Below are 23,356 nucleotides of genomic sequence, written 5' to 3'. Positions count from 1 at the left end.
TCCAAAAATGAGCTGCCACCAGACCAGTGTTCTTTCTAATTTTTTCATCTGTATTTGGAATGAGTTTTGTTCTGGATGGCAATATCAAGGCAGTGTGTGCACGCATATATTCATGGTGGTGCCTTTCTGATTCAGTTGGGGGTTATAATTTTTATCCCCCAGTTAATTAGCAGAGCACTAAAGAAGCTACCCACTCCCGTTACAGAATAGTTGCAGAATTTAGTTGTTGCAGCTAATCGTAGAAGACACATGGAGATTCTTGTAGAACTAAATACTAAATATTTATTGGTGAAGTACACTTTGGATAGGAAAGACCTAACCCTGATCTATAGAACTACATAATGAATAGGTAGGGGAGGAGATAGATGTTTCCATCTATTCTTAAAGAGGATAGGAAGGGATTCGGACTCAACACAGGAAATGCCTGTAGAGTTATATCAGGGGGTCATAGAGTAGAGACAGGTAGAACAGTTAGGGAGACCCTTACTCACTATCTCTACTCCCAATGCCCTAGTGGCCATTAGGAGAGTTGATGCAAAAGGTCGATGCACTGGAAGTCCATCTCCAACAGATTCAACCTGAGCGGGATCTAAAATTAATTGAGCAGACATTTTAAAAAAGTTTGTGTATGCATGCCTCAGAGGAAACACTGGCCACCACCTAAAAGGCTCTTCCTGTCAATATATTTGCACCAAATGTGGGTCAAAAATCAGGGCTTGGGAGACTAGTCACAAGACCCGGGCAGTTTCATATGAATGAACATTAAAGTAAATAGGTCCCTGACCTGGCCACAAAGGGTTTTTAATTGGGCACAGAATAAACTAGTTGCCAGTGTAGTTTGTATAGAATTGGCATCACATGAACACAATGTCCTGCTCCTCAAAGTGCATAGTAGTAGTAGAAGTAGTAGTAGTAACTTTATTGTCTGTAGCCACAGACCATTACAGCAAAGTCCATTTTGCACCAGCTGAAGTTTCTGAACGATCTTTAAAAGCTAAGGGTGCGCATGGAACTGGTTTCCACTGTTTGGTTTGAATTCGAACTGAATTCAAACCAGACTGCCGATTCATGAACCGGTTCAACAGAACTGCCTGGCTGGTCCAGTTCATTTGTTAAAATGGTTCGAACGGGAGCTGATGAGCCACCCACACCATGTTAGCACCACTGCCATGGCTGTTCTTTTGGGAAAGTGCCGCAAGACAGCAGGCCACTTCCACCAGAGAGAGAGTTAGGCAGATGATCTGGGAGAGGGAGCTTGAGCTCCACCTATTTGAGCACCTGATCCCTCAGGATGTTCAGATCCGGTGGAACTTCACCTTTCTCTTGCTCCAGTGCCTGCAGGATGAAAAGGCAGTCATCCACTCCCTGGCAAGGAGATGTAGCTTGTGAGTCTGTGACTTGGAAGCTCATTTCTGAGGTTGATTTGACACTTGAGCTGTTCCGTGTTGCCACCAACAGCTTGTGTGCCAAAGCAGCAATACTGAGCCAGGCTTTGCCCAACACTCTTTTCCTGGAGAAGACGATGGGTGAGTTCCAGACCTCACTGACCACTGGGGAAGCACATATCCTGGCAGGTCAGCTGAAGACTGGAGTGATAGAGTGGTTCAGCAACATGGCATTCAGGCTACAGAGCAGCAAAACAGTGATCACAGCTGCAAGAGGCAGGTCCATAGTCAAAACCGGGCAGGGGCCAAAATTTGCAAGCAGCCAGAGAAAGGGAGAAGGCACTTAAGCAGTATCCTCAAACCAGAGATGAGTTGGTCAGACTGAAGAACAAGCCCTGAGGCTAGGGTTTTATAGGACCTGGTGAACTGGCCCTTGGGGTCAGCTGCCTAGATGCATGGAGAAGCAGGTATGGCTGTCCAGATGGCGTCCTTGAAGGCCTGTCTGCCAGATTTGTAGTAGCAATTGAGCACTGGTAGTGCTCTATGAGGGAAGAAGTTAGAACCTGAATGCTGGGAGCCCCTATTTGAGATGCTACCAGACTCCTTACATTCATTAATATAAACTCTGTCCCCTTACACTAAATGTACATAAATATAAGATGAAGATACATACAGGGGCAGATCCCCTTCCCTTGTCCAACACTGCAGTTTATCAAAATACCGTGTCAGTCTGTTCCTGTTGCTGAACAGACCTGCAGTATTTTACATTTCCCTCCAACATTTCTGTATATCAAGGTTGCTGTTGGGAATTTTGAGAAAACCCAGCACAGAGAAAAAAAATTAAAATGAACAATTGTGGGCCCACAACAAAATGTTGCTGCATATCCCTGCTGTGTATGTGTTACTTGAGCACGTGGCTGAGCATGGTTTAACACAAAAAAAGCTAGCAACAAATATTGGAGTCCTACTCTATCTTGGGTCTCATTTCATATGCAAATTTTATTTTTTCTGTTTTCTGGATTTATTTTCAGCAGGGGGCAGGGTGGCTGCTGCTCCGTCCCAGCTTCTTTTCATCCAGCCCTGCAGTTTCAAGCATTAATAACTGGTGGGCAGGGGGGGTCAATTAACTTTTTTATCAGTATTTGCTGAGATTGTAGGAAGGGAAAGGGATTGTAGAATAGGCTATAGCTAATGATGAATGCTGTTAGTTTATTGTGTGACTGTGTGTCTGTGTGTGTGTGTGTGTGTGTGTGTGTGTGTGTGTGTGCGCGCGTTTATTGTGTGACTCTGTGTGTGTTCAGCAAATTAACAAATTCAGTGCTCAACTTCCCTTGCTCACCCAAGGACCACTTGGGTGAGCACAACTCTCCTTCTGTTCATGGAAGGAGTTTCTGCCAACAGAAAGGTCCGGATACCATCCACTGTCAACAAACACTAAATGTTCTTTCCCACTAACAATGATCTATATCATTTTTTAAATCATTCACTTATTTGGTCCACAGACCTTTCCACAAAATGATCTATAGGAGAACTATAAAACTAAAACAATAAGCCCAGGGTCAGAATATGAATTTTTGTTGGTCCCCACCCCCCAACCCCGGCTGAACAGTATTTGTAACGCAACAAACAAATGACAAGCGAGGAAAGGTTAGGTGCAACAAACAAACCACTATGTACCACAGAAATGAGAAAAAATATATATGGTAACTTTCAGTGCTTCAGTTATGTTTTCAGATAATAAGCCACCCACTCAAGCTGCCAAATGCATTGAATTGCCCTTACAGACAAAGAACTATCATGGGGAGTATGTTTAAAGAAGAGAAAGATTTTCTCCCCCACTGCAAATTTGACAGAACTGTACAATTACTATAGCTATACTAATATCCATATCTGGAAGGCTTCTGCTTTGAAGATAATAACAAACCAGAGATTAGAAAATGAAATCCCAAAGGTTTCAGAAAATAATATTCTAGAAGACTTTAAAGATGTAATAATTGGCATTTTTTTTCCTCATTAGTCACAAAACAGTCTGGAATACCGGTGTGTACTGGAAGGAATGGCTTCCTGTCTCCATTTGTTTTCCTATGCAAATATTTATTTATTTATTTATTTATTTATGTACATACATACATCTGTGTGCCTTCATGAGGCACATGTTTATGATATCACCAAAACAGCCTATTTTCTTCTGTTAGTCCATTTTGTTACACATTGTTTCAAAGGGGGAACCACCCCCACTTCTCCTGCTTTATAACTGTAATTTCCCTGGAAATCTACATGATATTTGCAAATTCTTGAGGACCTCTCCATATTCAGGTATAAAGCTGTTAAGGGATCCATTTTACAGGATAATGAAAAGGACATACAGACACCACCTGCTATCTAAATTAATGAGAAATAAATTTTAAATAAAACTCTAAAAAAATTACAGGCATTGCAGGGAAGCATCAACTCCAAGTGTGCAAATCTGCGCAGCAGTGGATGGGTGCTTACCACCCACCAACCCCCAAAGCAATCAGACACTCCTGCAATTATTGATGAATTTCTGGAGATTTTTACATTTTTTGCATTTCTCCCATAGGAATAATAGGGATTTGAGGATGCCCCATCTGCCTCCCTGGGGGGTGCCTGGGCACCAAAGCAGGTTTGAGGGCAAGGTATATTGTGCCACAACACCCCCTGAAACCCCAAGCTGGTGGAGTTCGTGGATTTTTAATTTTTTTTAAAAAAAAAGATTTTAGCCTGTTTCAATGCAATGAATAGGAATTGCTCCTCCATTCAGAAAAAGAACAGTTTGTGACCTTAATTGCTATGAACTCTGTGGACTCAGAGTTCACAGTAAATTAGGTCACACACTGTTCTACTTATGAATGGGGGAGGGACTCCTATTCATTGCACTGAAACTCCTACTCTTTGCATTGTCCCCTAGCACCGCCATCACCCTCTCCCCTTCCACCCTGCACAGAAGAAGGGCCCAGCGTTGACCCTTCCTCCTCTGAGCCAGACTGAGAGGAGCCAGCACTGGACTCCGGCATGACTTGGGCATCATCAGGGGGTCCCCCACTGAGTGGCGAGAGGAGCGGGGGGGGTGGCGGCAAGAGGGAATGAAAATCTGGCTGCACTGCCAGCCATCAAGCCCTTGCCCTCCATCCCCACCACAGAAGCAGCTTCCCTGGCAGGAGAGCTCCCCGCACTGCCAGGCCCCATGCAGGGCAGCAGCCATTGCACCCATCAATGGACCTGCTGGCTCAGTGGCAGCAGTCTCCTCCAGATAGGAGAGCCTTCACGCCACCACCTCACCTGGGGCAAAGACCTTGCCAATGGGGACCTCTGGGACCCCATGCTGGTGTCTTCTCTGCCTCCCACCCTGGCCTCCCACACCAGCTTGGGGACCCCTCTTGCCTCTGCTTTCCACCCTGCTGAGACTTGCTTGCCACACGGCACTCAGACATGACCCCCGTGGGCGTGGGCTTTTTAAACAATTAAGAAAAAATTAAAAGGGGGGGAACCCTATTAAAAAAAACCCCTAAGTTAAACTGTGCACCTGCCAACACACTCCACCCACAACAACAAAACAATAAAACACAACAGGAGGCAACTAAGGGGGAACCTGTGAAAACAAGAAACAACCTGTGAAAACAATAGATAACCTGTTGTAGTTTTTTTTTTTAAAGACACAGGAAAAATACCTCCCCCAACCCAAACAAGAAAGGCGGCCCTTTTTAATTAAAGCTAAGGACAAAGGTGGCACCAAAAAAAAAAAAAAAGCACTTACCCCTTGTCCTGAAGAATCTTCTGCCCCACATACTGGTGAGGGGGGAGACCTTACCTGACCAGTGGCAGGCTGGCAGCAGGCAGGCATAGCCTAGATGGGGGAAGGGCAGAATGGGCAGCTTTCCAGAAACCCACCCACCCAAAAAAATTAAAAAAGAAAAACGGAATAAAATAAAATAAAAGGCTGGTGGGGGAAAATGTGCTGGGGAATAGATTAGGAAAAAAGGAAGGGAGGACAAGAGGACAGAGGGGAAGCAGCCATTGCACTGGAGTCTGGAGCAGATGGTGTGCTAAGTGCAGTAGGAAAAGTGTTAAAGAAATGTGCCTGTTCCAGAGAAAACAAGGAACACCGCCCCACCCCCAAAAAATCCCCAAAATGAAATAAAGCAAATCAGACTGCTGAGCTGATGACTCTTCAACTCAGCCCAGAAAAGCAGCAGCCAGTCAGTTTAAAAAGTGAGAAGGAAGGGGGGGCAGGGTGTGTGTGAACCAGGGGGAAATGGGCCAAAAAGGCCTCTCAGATCAAAGGGCCTGTGCCCCCCCCAAGCCCCCTGGCAGTGGGCACAGAGCAGGAGAGGAGAGAGACAGTCAGTCAGTCACTCAGAAAAAAATCCAACAGTGGCACACACACACACACACACACACACACACACACACTCAGCCAGGGAAAATTACTTTGAAGAAGAGGGAGGAGTTGGGGCGGGGGGGGGTCACAGAGGCAGGAACAGAGGCAGGCAGGCAGGCACCACCACAAGAAGTCTGCAGCCAGAGCCAGACTCTCTCGCCAGCAGCAGCCAGCAACAACAGCAAGCAGCAAGAGTGATTTTTGCAGGGTCAGGGGCTTGCCTTTAAATAGAACTTGAAACTCCCTCCTTTTGGAGCCCATACCTTTGCTCTCCCCCCCCCCCCGGTCAATATGGAGCCAGTTCTCCAGGACTGGCACCACAGGAAAGCCTACCAGAGAGCCAGAGGCATCTATCATTGAAGCAGGAGCTTGGCAAATGAAATCAAGCAAGACAAATGACACAAAATGGCCACTAGCACCTAAAATGGAGGCTTGGCATTCGAGGCTTTTTGAACTGGTTCGATAGACTCAGACTGGCATTATCAATGCAATTCCCTGTTTGGTCCAAGTTTGAACCTTCGAACCAAACCAGTTTGAATTCAAACCAGTCTGAATTCGAACCTGTTTGCAGTACTTCTACCCAGTAGCATAGCAAGGTTGGAGGTGGCCTGGGAGCAAAATCCAAAGCAGGGCCCCTTGCTCATCACTTGTCCCTCTGCTCACCCACCACCACCACTTTGGTCACTCCCCACCCCATTCCCAGCACTCACTGCCCACCCCAGCTGCCAGTGAGAACAAGCCAGTTAAAAAGGGCCACTTGTTCTCACTGGGATTAGGGCTGTGATACCCACAGAAACATGCCCTCAACATGTTGGTAAAAGTAAACAAATGGGCAAGTAGGAAGCCAGGGGGCAATATTCAGCTAAGGGGAAACTGAAGTGGAAATGCAAAGAAAAGCCTGTTCGAAAGACTGCAACTCAGAAAAATGCAGTTATAGAATGAAAAGGCAAAACAGAACTGAAAATATATCTATAATTCACAGAGAGCAAAGCAGCAAGCAGGATCTGAAACACTTTTAACCTGCCCCCATAGTCATAACTAAACCAAACCAACCGGACAGAATGAAAATAGCATATGTGGCCATTTCACTTTCTCTTCTGAAAATCCCTTCCCATTTTAATTGGAGCTTCCATGTCTGAGGAAGCCATTCATAGACATTTTGGCAATGACATGTCTGAGATGGCCAGAATGTGCCTGAGACCAGACACTTTAGGCTGTCCATTTGCCCCTGCTCTCTTGCCTTCCCCTCTGTGGCAGTGGCACAGGCAGGAATTGAAACTGAGGCTGAGGCAACGATGCAGACAAAATAGACCAGAAAGCCTAGGTGAAGTGCTGCTCTCTCAGGACTGGTTGTGGCCAGTTGTGCTTGAGTTGGGCAGATACCACACAGAACAAAATGGATCCTGCTCCTTACGTTTTACTGTTAGTCCTGAATGAATGCAAATTCCTAGTCTGGAGGCACATGTTTCAGTTCTGTTGTTGAGGCCCTGGCCCCATAAGCTGCCTGGACAAGAGACCACTTGGGAATCATCTGAGCTCCTTGGAGAAGGTGTGGGGTATATAAAGGTAACAAATCAATGAAAATTGATAGACAAAACATAGTCACATACACTGTTCCCTCAGCTCCATCCAAAGGTGGTTTATACATCTATTTGGGGTTTGTTTGTTTGTTTGTTTCCTCCTAGGAGAAGCTCAAGAAAAAGAGAGAGAGATGGCCAAATTGACAGAGTCAATGAGTGAGTACAAATAGGAAGTTCAACTTCATTTTTCAAATGGTTTTATTTAGGGGGGGAAATACTCCCTACAGAAACAACATTCAGCTAAGTTTTATTTCACTCTCACTTCCATAATGTGACTCATGTCTCTCCTCACAAAGGCTGACATCCTGCACACAGTTATGTGTGCAGTGACTAGTTTCTAAAATGAGAGGTTCAGTGGCTCAAAGCTGTGTGGGAGTATGTCTCCCAATTCAGAATGGATGCAGGCTGGTTATAGAAACCCAGTGTGGTAAGAAAAGTCTATACGTTCTTAGAAGCAGCAACAGTTGACTTATTCAGCAACATTGAGTTATGAAAAAATAAATCTTACCAGCACTGATGAATTATTTCAAAATGCATGAAAAGTGCTTAGGTTTGGGCATTTTTAAGCATTGTATAAATATTATTATCATTAATTGAGGAGAAGGTTTGACTAAGAAGCCAATGCGGATGTTTCCTCAAGAAGCCATTTTTGAAGGAGATCAATGGACATCAGCCTATAATGCTGTACAATGGAAGTAAATAATCAATTAACGATGTACCAGAAATTAATCTGGTAGAAAAGATTAAAAGCATGAGCCACATAATGATGCCATGACCTTTGGAAAACCTCTTAGTTGGCTTGAGGATTTGACCAATATGTAATAATGGCTATTAAGGTGTTCAAATCCTCTTTGTGGTAATGGATGAGTTAGCTAGCTCCAAGCTTTGTTTATCTCTTAACTCCTCTGCCAATATGTTAGGTAGAGTTACTCCTTAATTAGAGCTCTCACTGTCTCGTGTGGTTTGATTGTCCTTTAAAGACCTATCCTCCATTTTTGAAAACCTATAAACTAAAATGTTCGCCAGGCATCCCTGGCATATGAAACCTTAACTGAAGTGAACCTCAGTAGTAGAGCAAAACAGTCTCCAAATATGGCTACCACTAGGGAAGGTGAGTTCTGGTATCAAGATCCTGGATCGGAGTACTTGTGAGACTGGGCTCATATTAAGCTATCAAGATCCCGATAGAACTTCCTTGTATATAATTCTGTTCAGGGAAAATGTAAAGACAATTCACCATCATTACTTTAAATAACCCTTGTTTTATATTAATCTTATGAGGTTGAGCTCAGAGATTCACAAAAAGCTAAAGGAGCTTAAAAATTTGCCTCAAATCTTAGTGGAAGGTTCTTTGTCTTCCATTCCCAGAAAAATTAATATGACTATTGTATTTCTGATAGAGATGTGTCTCTCTTTTGTATGAACAAGAAGGGGAATTCCCAAATGAGGATTAAATTATTCTGAAATGTAGCTTGATTGAATTAAGGACAGCTTGCAATAATAAGGGATCTTTGATAGAACAGTGCAATTACTGTCACTAGGCTAACATCCATATCAAGCAGGACTCTCCTTTAAAGAGAACAAACTAGGAATTAGAGAAAAATATTCCTAAGGCAAGATTTAACCATTTTTTCCCCTTTGCAAGACAGCACAGTCCTAAAACCACATAAGCCAGTGAAACTGCACAGAAGTTAATGCAGCTCCACTGATGCAAGCAATCTTAGAACCACCATCTAAAATTGTGGCATTTAGAAGGTAATTCAGCTGAAACATTAGTTTTTGCCTGAACAAGTTGAGCTCTTAGTTTTGCTTTCAGCATGTTACATTCAAGCTGTTGTATTCTCTTCAGGACTGAGCCAGAACAGGGAGTGCTTTTTGCTATCTTTTTCATTCCCTGTGAAAAGCCTTTGATTATTTTCTGGGGGAGGAGCTGCAAACAGGAGCAAAACATGTTCATAGCATAGCAGCCCACCTCAACACCCATTGCAAGCAAACAGGGTAGCAATGTTTTAAATAAAATAAGTCCCTTACCTACCACTGATGAGTGATGAGAGGTTGCTGAAAACCAAATGAGATGCACAGACACATGTAGTGCTGTTTTAAAACTTCCCCAACAATGTATATGCTGTCCCTGCCATCCTCTGATATCAACTACAGAATGTCTCCAGGGCAGTGGGGAATGCAAGCCCTAGCCAAAACTACATGAGCAGTTGTGACATCACAAAGCATATATATTACTGTTGCTACGACCTGAATGAATTGGTATTCCTTCCTGACATCGCCAAAGCCAAAGCTGTTTCTGTGAGAGCAAGTTCTCTCTTGTATGAATCCTTATGGTTACTGCTCTGTGGTAAACAGGCAAAATGGACATATTTCCCCTCCCTTGTTGCACTGCAAAGTGCCTACGAATTTCAAAATATATCATCCACAAGTCAAAAGCTGATCAAAAAGTATTATTTACCTTCAGGTTCTCTTTAGGAATGTGCACAAAATCAGTTTTGCCAGTTCTGCTCAAAACCAGGCCAAATTCAAGCCAACCCAGCCCAGCTTGGTTTTGTGCCTGGTCGAACCGGACTCGGTTTGAGTTCAAACCGAGCTAGTTCAATAAGCTCAGAACAATACTGGTAAAGGGGAAGGGGGACTTGCTGGCAAGAAGGGAGTAAAAGTAAGTACTTACAAGTCCCTGTGGTGCCACCATCATGGGGGGGCAGCAGCTCCTCCACCCCACCCTTCCCAAAGTAGACAGGGTTGGCAGTGGCCTGGTTCGGGCCTCCGTGCATGCATGGAGGCTATTTGAGTGACCTCCGCGCATGAGCTGTGGCAATTTATGTGAACACGCAAATTGTATAGTCACACAAATGGCCTCCACACATGCACAGAAGCCTGAATCAGGCCGCCTCGGCCCTGCCTACTCTGGGGGAGGTAGGGGGAGCCACCGTCTCTCCACCCTACCCCACCCCCCCAGGCACTACAGCTGGTATTTGTAAGTACTTACTTATTCCCCTCCCACCCACTCTACCCTTAAGCAAGCCCATCCTGCCCCTTTTCTGGTAAAGGGGAATCCTCACTAGATTCCCCTTTACAAGTAGAGCTCCAAGCTGTCTCGGTTTCAACCGGGCCCAGTTCCTACATCCCTAGTTCTCTTCACCTAAAATACACTGGCTGACATCCTAATTAGGGGTATACACGGACCGGTTTGCAGTCGGACTTGTCCACCGTGAACTGGGCAGGCAGTTCAAGCAGTTCTATCACAAACCTTCTGAACCAGTTCGAGCTGGTTCATCAGTTCGACCAGCCCAGCTGGTCAGTCTGATGAACCAGTTTGTGGAGCAGCGGTTTGGTCCAAATTCAGACTGAGCCGCTACACACTTTGTGGGAACACCCCTGTGTGTGCCCTGTTGTGCTAGGGATGGGAGCTAATATTTCCAAGTACTGCTCATGCTCTGAAAATGTTCTGCAAGCTTGGAAACACATCGCTGACCTTAGCACTTCTCATAAATACCCATTTGGGGCAGGAAAAAACTTACAGCCCAGTCCTATGCATATTTACACAGGATTTGTGGAACTCTCATCAACAATGCTTGATGAGAAGATTGACATGTTCTCTGTTGGGCACTGTTGGAGGGAGTTCCACAAGTCAGGTCCAATATTGTGTCAGACCTGGCATGACATAGAGCCCTGGTACTCAAACCCTAGTACAGGTACACAGGACTGCAGCTCCAGACTAGGGAGAAAGTTCCATTGAATTCACAGGCTAACATCCAGACTAATGTACATGCCAAAAACTGTTTTGCACACGCTCGTGGATGCCATGAGTGTGTCAGCGCCGCACGTGGGTTCTTGGAGGCAGTACCATTGCAGCAGGAAGCTACATGTGGCAGCAAACAGGTAAGGACCTGCTCTCCTCTTTTTAAAAGATCCCTTGCCACACTCCTCCCAGTGGTGCCAAATCTGTTCAGATCTCGTCCAAACCTGTTCAGTGCCAAACCTATGTGCCTCAGTTCGTGCACATCTCTATTAAAGATACATTTGTTCACCCAAGCTTTTAACTAGACTTGTGGTTTTAAATTGTTTTAAGGTTTTAATTTATGTTTTAATTTGTTTTATTTTGCTGTCTGCCCAGAGACAGAAGTTGGAGCAGTGTACAGATATAATAAACAAACAAACATATTACTTTATGGTAAAATGAGTTGGAAGACACTCATGAATTGATGGCAGCAAAATCTCTTTCACAAACAGCAGTGACTAAAGAACAATTCTCCCTCTGCATGATTTAGTACAGTACTTTTGGCAAGGCAAAATGGGCATAACTATGTTAGCGATTATATAAAAATGATAAACCACATTCACTTTACTAATTTGAGTTAGAATGCTGTGCTCTCCCATCAACAAGCTTCTGTCCGGCTGCCTTGCTTCTCCTTTAGCAATTCAAGAGGTAAATCTGAATGGAGAGTTAAGAACACATTAGGATAGAGGCTGGCTTTTTGTAACCAGTGGTATGTATGGGATATATTTCATCTTGAGAGCCCTTTAACGTGGCACACTTACTAAATGGGTAAGGGCGCCTTTTAAAGCAGTGATTCTCCTGTCTTAACAGGGCAACTGTCTCTATTCATCCCAGCACAGAGTCACTTCTAGTGATTGTTTGCTGGTGTCTCCCTAGTGTTTCTTTTTTTTATTATTATGAGCCTCTTTGCTACTGGAAACCATTTTCTCTTTCTTTTTGCTAACTAACCAGCTTTGAGAACTTGTTTGTTGAAAAGTGGTATGTAACTATTCATCATCATAGATTTAAAAAAAACCATTCCAAGGGACTTAAATGTTATATGGCCATATAAGGGCCTAGGGACTATGGATTATCAATTCCTAAGAAGTGAGGTACCACAAAATAGAGACTGTTATCAGAGTCCATTATTCTGATATGTTTATATATCTGAATATCTTGTCCTCAAACTCTGCAACAGTGCAAAGGTTTTTGAATGTAACCAAAAGGCATTCTTTTCTTTTCTTTTTTAAATTATCTTTTAATTGTTTTTCAACAAGGTAACAGAAATAGAAAAGTAACATAGATAGAAAGAGGAAGAAAAAGATAAAAGTAACTTTACAATTAGCGGTTCTTAAACATCAGTCGGGAGGTTCAGCAGCCCTCTGTTCTCCAACTTCCAAAAAACACCCACCCACACAAAATCACCCTTGCCAAGAATTGTAAAAACAAACAAACAAACATTTAAAAAAAAAACCCACAGAAATACCACTTTAATTAACCATGTATTCTAGAAAGAAAAAACAAATCTTGGATGAGGATGTTGACCCCATGCTAAATTGTAAATTATGAAAGGATCCCAAATAGAAATAAATGTTTCATCTGAAATATTCTGTAAATAAGCAGTAACCTTAGCCATAGAGGCATATTCCCATAATTTTAATAACCACTCATCTACCGTCGGGATTATTTGTTGTCTCCGTTTAGCAGCATATAAGATCCTGGCTGCAGTAATCATATACAAGGACAGCTCCGAATACTTAGTAGGAATATAGGATTTAGTCATATTTAACAACAACAACAACAACAAAAACCCTCTGGAGAGTAAGGGAAATTTATGTTTAAAATTTCTTGCATCTTACAGTGATTTTTTCCCCAGAATTGTTGCGTTTTGCTACATGTCCACCACATATGATAAAATGTCCCCTCATGGCTCTTACACTTCCAACAATCTCCATAGTAATTACTATCCATCTTTGCAATCATCGTGGGAGTGATATACATCTAATATACATTTTGTACCAATTTCCCCTTAAAATACTATTTGCTGTAAATTTAATGTTCACCTTCCATTGGTATTCCCATTGTTGCATATCAATTGTTCTGTTTAAATTTTGCATTCACTTGATCATACAGTCTTTTTACCTGTTCTGTTTCTGAACCGTATTTCAATAGCAACTTATATATCAATTCTAGTAAATGATCAGTATTTTTAGTAATTAATACTTCGAATTCTGTTAAGTCTCTAAGTTTGCCACCTTGTCTCTGTATTTCTTTCTGCACTATAGTACTAATTTGTAGATATTGAAACCATGAGGGTTCAATGGAGCATTTTGAAGCAAGTGTCTGGATGGATTTCATTACTATTTTTCCTGTAGTCATACTTTGCAAATTGTATGCCTTCTCTCTCCAGTGGGCAAAATTTCTAGAGTGTTCTTCTCCATGAAAAAAAAATGTTTATGATAGATTCCAAAGGTGATAGCTCCAGACTTATCCTGTTCTTATATTTATCCCAAACATGTAAAAACTACTTCTAATTGTATGGGATTTTATGTCATGATCTTTCCTTTTTATATTAGTCCATAAATACTTATGTAACCTTTCTGGAAGGTCAAAAGGCATTATTTTCAAATAATGGGATTGAATCTGGGTTGAAAGTTCTTCCCAAATAACCAAGCACTTTCAACAAACTTCATGTGAACATATCAAGTGAATTCTGGTAGGAGCATATAGTCTAATCTTGTGAGACCTCTTTTAAACACTACCTGCTTTGACAGCTACTATATATGTATGTATGTATGTGTGTGTGTGTGTGTGTGTAGATAGATAGATAGATAGAGAGATAGATAGATAGATAGATAGATCTCCTCTCACCATAGGCATTCCACAGTGAGTCAAGAATAGGGAAGTGTCCCCACTCCACTACAGAGCAATATTTCCCTAACAATGCATGCATGTGAGACAGAACTGCTATGTCTTTGATGATGTCACAAGGCCGACTTATTCAGCCCATAGCAACAGTAATATAAGTACTTTGTGATGTAAAAGCAGCTCATATAGTTTTACTAAGGCTCACATTTTTTCAGAGGCATTTTGCAGGTGATATTAGGAGATGACAAGAGCAGCATATACATACTATGGGAAATTTTGAAACAGTACATCATATACCCTGTCCCTCTCACTTGGTTTCCAGCATCCTCTCAACACTAATCAATGGTAAGGAAGCAATTTAATTACATATTTAAAACATTTTATTTAGCACATTTTACTTCACTTCTCATCATTAAATTTCCAAGGTGACTAACAACAAAAGTTAAAACATTAATTTAAACATATAGCAAAACAGTAAAAACCAATTAAGGCAGTAAAATAGCAGTACTGTAATTGACAATGTAAGAAGTCAGAATTAAAACATTTATTTATTTTATTATTTATTGGATACATTTAATATACCGCCCACTCCGAAGACTCCGGACGGTGCACAAAAACATGCAAACAAGGCAACATTAAAAATTACATTCTAAATTAAAAACTAAAGTAACTAACAAAATACAAATAGGTAAACTACAGGGCTAAAGCCTGGAGAAAAAGAAAAGTCTTCAATAGCGATTTGAAGATCAGTAAGGAAGGGGCTAAACTAATCTGGAGGGGAAGAGAGTTCCAAAGAAGTGGGGCAGCAACCGAAAACATCTTCCATTAAACACTCAAAAGTGTACAATTGTCTTCACCTAAAAGCTAATAAAGCAGGGGGCAACTAAGTGTCCTTAGGTGGAACACTGCACAGCTGAGGAACCAGCAATGAGTAGGCCCTATCTCTGATCATCACCTATGTAACCTCTGAATGCAGGAGTGCTTGGAGCAGGGTCTCTGAAGAGTTCAAAGAACAAAAAGGTTCATATAGAACTAGATGATTTTTCAGATGTTGATCTAAGAGGCTAAGAGAGCTTCATTGGGGTTCTAGAAGTTAGTAGAGGATTATATGAATTAAAGAAGGGAGATACTGTGTAGTTATTTGGAGCTGGTAGGGTACACATAGAATCCTTTTATTTCATCAGGCCACATAGTTCTTGTAATCCAGTTCCCTGAGTCTTCAGTATCCTGTACTTAAATATTTTGCATCAGATTCCTGTCCATAATTCAATAGCAAACCTTTGAGAAAAATTATTTTACAAGAAGCACAGATTTTATGGCCAGCTAGAAGGTATACAGGGTCTCATAGGAGCATTCAGCCATGTATCTTTCCTTTAAATTCAGAATATGTGGAAACTTGCCTAAATCAGAATCCTATATTATTATTATTATTATTATTATTATTATTATTATTATTATTATTATTATTAATTTGTTTACACAGTCAGACAGGTGTTATTGACTGGTTTGTTTAATACAGACATCGAGTCCTTCCCAAGGACCTGGGATGGCTGGATTTTATTATCAATGTTGTTGCTGTTATTATAGATATTGTCGCAGAATATAGGCTGTTCCCAGTAAAGTTGCTTTTTGTAATTGGCTGATGGTGATTTCTGTGGCCCCTATGGTGTTGAGGTGCTCTTCAAGGTCTTTTGGAATTGCACCTAGGGCGCCAATTACCACTGGGATTATTTTGGTCTTCTTCTGCCACAACCTTTCAATTTCTATTTGTAGATCTTTGTATTTTGTGATTTTTTTCTATTTCTTTTTCTTCTGTTCTGCTATCCCCTGGTATTGCTATGTCGATTATTTTAACTTGTTTTTCTTTCTTCTCTACTACAGTTATATCTGGTGTATTGTGTGGCAGATGTTTGTCTGTTTGTAGACAGAAGTCCCATAATATTTTTGCATCTTCATTTTCTACCACTTTTTCAATTGTATGGTCCCACCAATCTTTGGCTACAGGTAGCTTATATTTTTTGCAGATGTTCCAGTGGATCATCCCTGCTACCTTGTCATGTTTGTAGTCATTCTGTGCGATCTTTTTACAACAGCTGATTAGGTGGTCCACTGTTTCATCTGCTTCTTTACAAAGGTGGCACTTGCTGTTTGTTGTTGATTTTTTGACTTTTGCTCTTATTGCATTTGTTCTTAGTGCCTGTTGTTGTGCAGCCAGTATTAAACCCTCTGTTTCTTTCTTCAAGTTGCCATTCTTAAGCCATTGCCAGGTCTTGGTGATGTCTGATTTTCCACTTATATTGTGCAAATATTGACCATGCAGTGGCTTATTTTTCCATTGTTCTGCTCGGTTCTTGACTTGTTCTTTCTTGTAAGCCTGCTTTGTTTCATTGGTGTTGAATAGTTTCTCGTTATTGACAATTTTAAGTGCATCTTCTTCACTGTCCTTTATATAATCTTCAAGGCCTCTTTTCTCCTCCCCTACCATTTGATGGACTTGCAGCATTCCTCTTCCACCTGAGCTGTGAGGGAGGTATAGCCTATCGACATCACTGCCGGTGTGCAGAGCATGATTGATGGTCATGATTTTCCTGGTCTTACGATCTAGCGTCTCTAGCTCTGCCTGGGTCCATTCTATTATTCCTGCACTGTATCTGATAACAGTTATAGCCCAAGTGTTTATGGCTTGTATGGTGTTCCCACCATTGAGTTTGGACTTTAGGATTTTTCTAACTCTCCTGATGTATTCACTTCCCATTTTTCTTTTAACTTTAGTGTGTGCAATGTTATCAGCCTGGAGAATGCCCAAGTATTTGTCATGTTCTTTCTCTTCCAGGTTCTTGATGTTGCTTCCATTGGGCAGTTCGATTCCTTCTGTTTTTCTTATTTTCCCTCTGTTCATTATTAATGCAGCACACTTGTCTAGTCCAAACGCCATTGCTATATCGCTACTGAATTTATGGACAGTGTTTAGCAGTGATTCGATTTCTGACTGGGACTTTCCATACAGCTTCCGATCGTCCATGAACAGGAGATGGTTTATTTTACTTGATGTTTTAGATGTTTGGTATCCAAGGCCTGTTTTGTTTAGTATTTGTGAAAGTGGAGTGTTGGCGATTACAAACAACAGAGGGGATAGTGAATCCCCTTGGAAAATACCTCTCCTAATGCTAACCTGTCCAAGTGTCTCGCCATTGATTGTTAACTGTGTACTCCACATGCTCATTACTTTTTTTAAATAAATATCTGAATGTTTTTGCTGACACCAGTTGTTTCTAAACATTTTAGTATCCATGTGTGAGGCAATGAGTCAAAGGCTTTCTTGTAGTCAACCCATGCAACACTTAGATTGGTTTTTCTTCGCTTGCAATTTTCTAAAACCATTTTGTCAATCAGCAGCTGATCTTTTGTGCCTCTGGTGTTCGGGCAATTTCCTTTCTGTTCAACTGGAAGCTGTTTGTTAGTTAATAAGTGTTGCATTACTTCATCTGCTATTATTGCAGTTAATAATTTGAACATGGTTGGCAGGCAGGTTATCGGTCTATAATTACTTGGAAGTCCACCTTTTGCTGGGTCTTTCATGATGAGATGAGTTTTCCCATTTGTTAGCCATTGTTCAATATCACTTCCTTGCTAAATGTTATTGAACTGTTTTGATAGTTGTTTATGAAGGCTTGGTAGGTGTCTAAGCCAAAAGCCATGCAGTTCATCGTCGCCTGGTGCAGTCCAATTTTTAATTTTCTTTGCTCTTTCACTTATTAATTCTGGTGTTATTATTAGATATTGCATTTGTTGGTTACATTTTTCGACCTCTTTCACCCAGCCTGCTTTTTTATTATAATCTATTGGATTGTCCCATAATTTCCCCCAGAATTGCACTGTTTCTTCTTTATTTGGTGTTTCTATGTTTCTTGCAGTTCCTGCTTCTATGGTTTGGTAGAAACGTCTCTGAATCAACTGGAATTGGAGACTCTGCCTATGTTGTGTAATTCAGGCTTCGCATCTGCTAATAATCTTTGACACTGCTGTTATTTGCTGCTTTATTATTTCCAGGACTTCTCTAATTTTCCTTGAATCTAGGTGGTATTTTTGGTTCAGATACTGTTTGGTGTTTTCATTCTTCAGCTTCTTGTCTTTCATATCTTTCAGTTTACTAGCATCTGATCTAAGCCTGGCGATTTTATTTTCTAATCTAATCTTCCATTTAGGTGATGTACTAATTTCTTTTTTTACAGGTCCACTGATCTTATATCCTCTTATGTTGTTATTGTTTCTGCACTGTACATTAGTTGGTTTGTTACTTGCAAATTATTGGTTGTTATTTCTGCAAGTGCAGCATTGACATCTTTTAATGCCTGAGCAAGTTGTTTTTTGGCAACTGTTTTTAGAGCTGGAAGTCGAACCCTGGTGGTTGTTTGGTTCATGTGCTCAGTTATTTTTTGCTTTAGTTCTTGTTGCTTTTCTGTTAAACGGCATTCGGGTTTTTGAGGTGAAGGCAAAGGGGAGGTTGCCTGGTTTTGATTTTGAAACTGTTTAGCAACAGTGGCATTCTCTGTTTCCAACACGTCCTCCACCTGCGCCTGAGCAACTTCTTCAGTTGGTGGTAATTCTTCTTCCATATCTTGAGCCTGTGTTGCTCTTTGCAGTTCTTCCAGCTCAGCTTCTGTGAATACTTTATTTCTTATTATGAATCTTCTCTGGTCTGCTAGCCGTTGTTCTGTTATTTCTGTATCTGGATGCTTTCTCTCTCCAGATTTGGTACAGATGATTGATCTTGGAAATGTAATACAGATGATTGATCTTGGAAATGTAATGGAAGTAAGACACGTTGAAGACACATCCCCATTTCATTCATCAGGAACTGAGCGACTGTCAAAGCCATTCTTGCTTATCACCATCATGCTGAGCCAGTCATGAGGCTGGTTCTCTTGCTTCTGGGAATTTATATAATAGGATCATGTCATATGTCATAGAGGGCTTGCTAATCTTGCCATACATCAAATGGACAGTGCATGCAGTTATTAATTTGTCTTAAAATTAAAAGGCTTCAGAGAGCTCAAAGAGACCAGAGTACTGTTCAGGTCATTATTTTAATTAGGTCTTTGTTACTTAAGCTATATAATCAGATTATTGGTTAGAGCAATGGGCTGCTAAATAAATGCAGAAGTGCAACATTGTGATTTTTTCCCCCTTATATATATCTACATTTCTTCTCTTTTAGGATGCAATACCAGACCAAAAATAACAACAACCCTGGTGTCTTCCTATCAAATGCATTTGCTTTTGTGGGGTATCATTCCTAAACCATTTCCTCCCTCCCTCAGTATTCTGTTCTTCATGTTAAACCATTCAGTTTCAAAGAATAGTAAACCACATATAAAACCCAAATAATTTTATGTAACATACTTTGTGATTGCATATGAACTCTACCCCCATGTGAAATGTGTGTGCCAGCCAGCAATAGGCAAAAGGCAGGAAAAAACTCAATTAAAATTGCATTTGCTTTTAAATAGCCACAAAGAACCTGATATCATGTTGACTTCCACACACAGCTTCACTGTACTGCAAAATTCTGTGCAGAGATGGAGCCTGATCAAAATGGTCATATGCAAGACCAATGCCTTATTTTTCAATTGTACTGCTTAGATTTTGATCGAAACGTTCAAGGAATAACCACCAAAGAAGGATGGGGCACTTCAAATTGTGAAGAATGTCCATCATTCAACTGTATTTCCCATACTTATACTGTCTCTCATGCAAGCTATTGGTGCCCTCCAAAGATGATGACTCTTCCTCAGTCAAACCAAGGTCAGATCTATCATGACACAGAGAGAGGCTGCCACCCAGGCAACAGATATACAGTGGTCCCTCGACTTACGAAGATAATCCGTTCCGAACGCACGTTCGTAAGTCGAAATTTTCGTAAGTCGAAAAGCGCATCCACGGAGGTCTGGAAACATTCGTAAGTCGAGGAAACCGCATCTAAAAATTCGTAGGTCGAGGAAGCCGCATCTAAACCGGCAACGACTTCCGGTATTTTTTGTCGTTCGTAAGTCGAAATCTTCGGATGTCGAGTACTTCGTAAGTTGAGGGACCACTGTAGATCTATTTAAAAAGCATTTTGGAATGTATGTAGAGGGGTGGTTTAAATGCACCACATGATTAATTAATGCCCTGAGGACATGTAGGACATCCTCTGGTGATGTCAGGGCACATGTGCTCTCGGTACATCCCCAGCATTTTCGCATGTGTTGGTGGGTGATCATCTAAACCAGCCCATTGATATTTTCACATACAACTTTCTGATTATATGAGATACTGGATTTTTCCCCCCATTGTACAACAGAGGGAGCATTCTTCCTTATCATAATTGTTTGTGGCCATTCACAAGACTGGGCAGGTGGGGGGGAGGGGCAGATGGGTGGGAGGAAGAATACTCAGACTTACCTTCCCCCCAGACCAACAATGCTGCTGGGAACGCAGACCGCACTCACAGATGATCCATGCTGCAGCACACAGCGAGGAGCTCTGGAGGCTGGGATGACGTATCCCAGCCTCCAGATATCCCACAATGCACTGTGCCATGAGCATGGTGCATTGATGGGATTGCCCGTCAGATGGGCACTCTGGGCACTCTTGTCTGTACACTGAGTGCAGCTCGAGGAGACACAAAATCCTGGCAGCCACTTTAAGGGAATGCTTGCTCCCTTAACCTTGACTAAGAGCTGGGCTTGGGAGCAGGATTAGGCTGGGTGGGAGCGCCGGGATCCACATAGATCCTAGCGCTCCACATGAGCAGCCTAGCCCAGATTAGGCTGCCCTAGCCAAGGCTAGGCTGCTTCTGATAACAGCCTCTTTGACTGGTAATTTTTATTTATTTATTTATTACATTTATATATCCTGCTCTTCCCCTGAGGAGCCCAGAGCGGTGTACATGGTTATCTTTATCCTCACAACAACCCTGTGAGATAGGTTAGGCTGAGAGATACATGGCTGGCCCAGAGTCACCCAGTGAGTTTCATGGTTGAATGGGGATTTGAACTCAGGTCTTCCCAGTCCTAGTCTAACACTCTAATCACTACGCTATGCTGGCACCACATTGTTCCACATAAGGCATAATTGTTCCACATAGTGCAACAACTCAGATTCCTTTTTCACTTGTATTCTTGTGACTAAGGTATAATAAATAAAGAGGTTCATGATAAGTGAATAATAAAGTCTGAGTTTGTATTTGGCTTCTATGTTAAAAAATTATGTGCTCTTCAATAATATTAGAGGTGAATATGACTATTTTATTGTAATATGTGTTCTGCCCCTATCCCAGTGGCTTTAGATGGGTACCATAGGTCCTACTTTGCAGGCAGCAGGGGGAAAGTGATGGGAGAGAGTGTCAAGGTTCCTCTGAATCTGGTAACATACAGGGCCATTTGGACAGCATGTCTAAGCCAGTCTTGCCCACACACAATTAGGGACATGCACAAACATTTCCCACTTCCCTTCTCTTTATCATGTAAAGGATTAATCTGAACCATTAACCTAATAGTCTAAATAATCATGGGTGGGTGGGGCTGACTCAGACATATTGTCCAAACCAGCCCACAATCTCTAGGAATTTCTGTTATTCCACTGCCACCATAGTTGTGACAAAGTTAGATGATTCTCGCTTTACATTGTGTTCTCAGATATGAATAGCTGAGTACAAAAGCCTCTTGTCAAATGTAAAAGATGCTCACATGTAAATGAGGCACATGTCTCCTTTAAAAATATGGAAAAGATTATTAGGAAAGGATCAGGTCCAGACCCCTCCTACATATACTTTCTTAACCATTGTCACACATCTTAAAACATCTTAAAAGGAAGGAGAGTCATTCTGCATTCACCTGAATTTAAATTACCAATATTAAGTAATTTTGTAGGGAGTATTGAAGGAGATCATCTCCTACCTCTGTACTGCTCACAATTTTTTACAAAGCAATTTGTAATAGTGCTCTTCTCTGTTCACTACCTCAGGGAATCATGCTCCGGAAGTTAAATGGAGATACTCCCTACATCCTTACACCTGCAGAACTCCCCGTAACCCTGATTGTGAACAGGTTCTTTTGAGATGTCTCCCCTACAGCTTTTATCCTGTTCACCAATTACATCATTGCACCCTCCTTCACACTCCTGTTTTGATTTTCCTGCCTTCATGGATCTTCACATGCAGAGGATTTGGTGTACTACCGTAGAACAGGGCAACTGAATAGCATTTATTTTCAGTTTACATGCATGAAAGAGCAAACAGAAAAACCAAGGAACTGGAAAATGGCATTTGGGGCTTGAATAACACCTTAGAAGGGTATCCTCCCAGGTGAGAGGTGAAGCACTGGGAGCTGAAAGACTTATCTGTAGGCAGAAGTGCTTTGAAACAAGTGATTTCCCCTTTGCATATTCTGAGATAGTACGTCCACACACCTATATCGGTGAGTAGTGTTCCCTCTAACAGGAATTTTGCTTAAGAGACTTAACTACGCAGGCACACCTCGCAGTTGGAAAGTGACGCCGGGCCAAATGGCAGGCCCGAGTGTCGCTCTGATTTCTGCCACTGTGCGCCACTGCTGCCATGGGGGAAGGTAAGGAAGAACACCCGCACTCCTGCAGCCATCTCCTCAGCCGAGCAGCGGCTGGAATTTGGGGGGGGGGGGTAAGCAGCAGGGGGAGGAAGGGGAAATAGCCCCGGGGGCCAGGAAAAAAGGCCTCGCGGGCCGTATGTTGTGCAGGCCTGGTGTAGACAATACTGAACTAGATGGACCAGTGGTCTGACTCAGTATAAGGCAGCTTCTTATGTTCCTATGGCTTTAATAAGTGGTATATCAGTTTTGTAGATACTATTATTCTGTTTTAAATTAACTTGCTCTAGAAGTCCAAGGTCTGAAGAGTGGGATGTTAAATATTTGTAATATATAAATAGCATGAAGGAGATTGACTGAAACAATTTTGCTGATTAGCAACACACTTTGTCACCCACTATTCCCTCCTTCATTCAATATATGTGGGTTGCTGCTTGTTATAGAGTCAACCTATAGACAGGATTTTAATCCTGTCCAAAGATACATCAGAAAAGGTTTTCAGTGTCCAGTTGCTACTTTTCACAATCAAGGATGCTTATTTCTGAGATTAACTTTGAATCCAAATAGACCACTGGTCCATCTTGTTCAACACTGCCAATGCCATCTAGTAGCAGGGTTTGAGACTAGTCTTTTCCAGACGTACCTGATGATGCCAGGGATTGAATCTTGGACCTTCTGCATACAAAGCAAATGCCCTATCACTGAGGTATGGTCCCATCTCTACAAAAACCTTGGTGGTTACTTTACCTATT

The 23,356-nt window shown here is 41.8% G+C and overlaps 1 protein-coding gene across 5 annotated transcripts in view; it reads left to right on the top strand.

The window, feature by feature from the left end:
- Positions 1-23,356, top strand: part of KCNJ6 (potassium inwardly rectifying channel subfamily J member 6) — a 232,815-nt gene that overhangs the window by 67,277 nt on the left and 142,182 nt on the right. For 3 of the 5 annotated variants that reach the window (XM_053306587.1, XM_053306589.1, XM_053306593.1), the window contains exons 1-2: positions 5,992-7,350; positions 7,470-7,520. The exons of the other annotated variants lie outside the window; for them this stretch is intronic. In XM_053306587.1, coding sequence (XP_053162562.1) covers positions 7,496-7,520 — 25 coding nt within the window. In that variant the 5' untranslated portion in view covers positions 5,992-7,350; positions 7,470-7,495. Of the gene's footprint in view, positions 1-5,991; positions 7,351-7,469; positions 7,521-23,356 lie in introns of those variants that run through there. 5 annotated transcript variants of the gene reach the window in all.

This window comes from Hemicordylus capensis, chromosome 3 (assembly GCF_027244095.1).
Source record: "Hemicordylus capensis ecotype Gifberg chromosome 3, rHemCap1.1.pri, whole genome shotgun sequence".
In the NCBI taxonomy this organism is placed as follows: Eukaryota; Metazoa; Chordata; class Lepidosauria; order Squamata; family Cordylidae; genus Hemicordylus; species Hemicordylus capensis.
The sequence above is the reverse complement of the archived record's forward strand: the minus strand, read 5'-3'. Positions and strand labels throughout refer to the sequence as shown.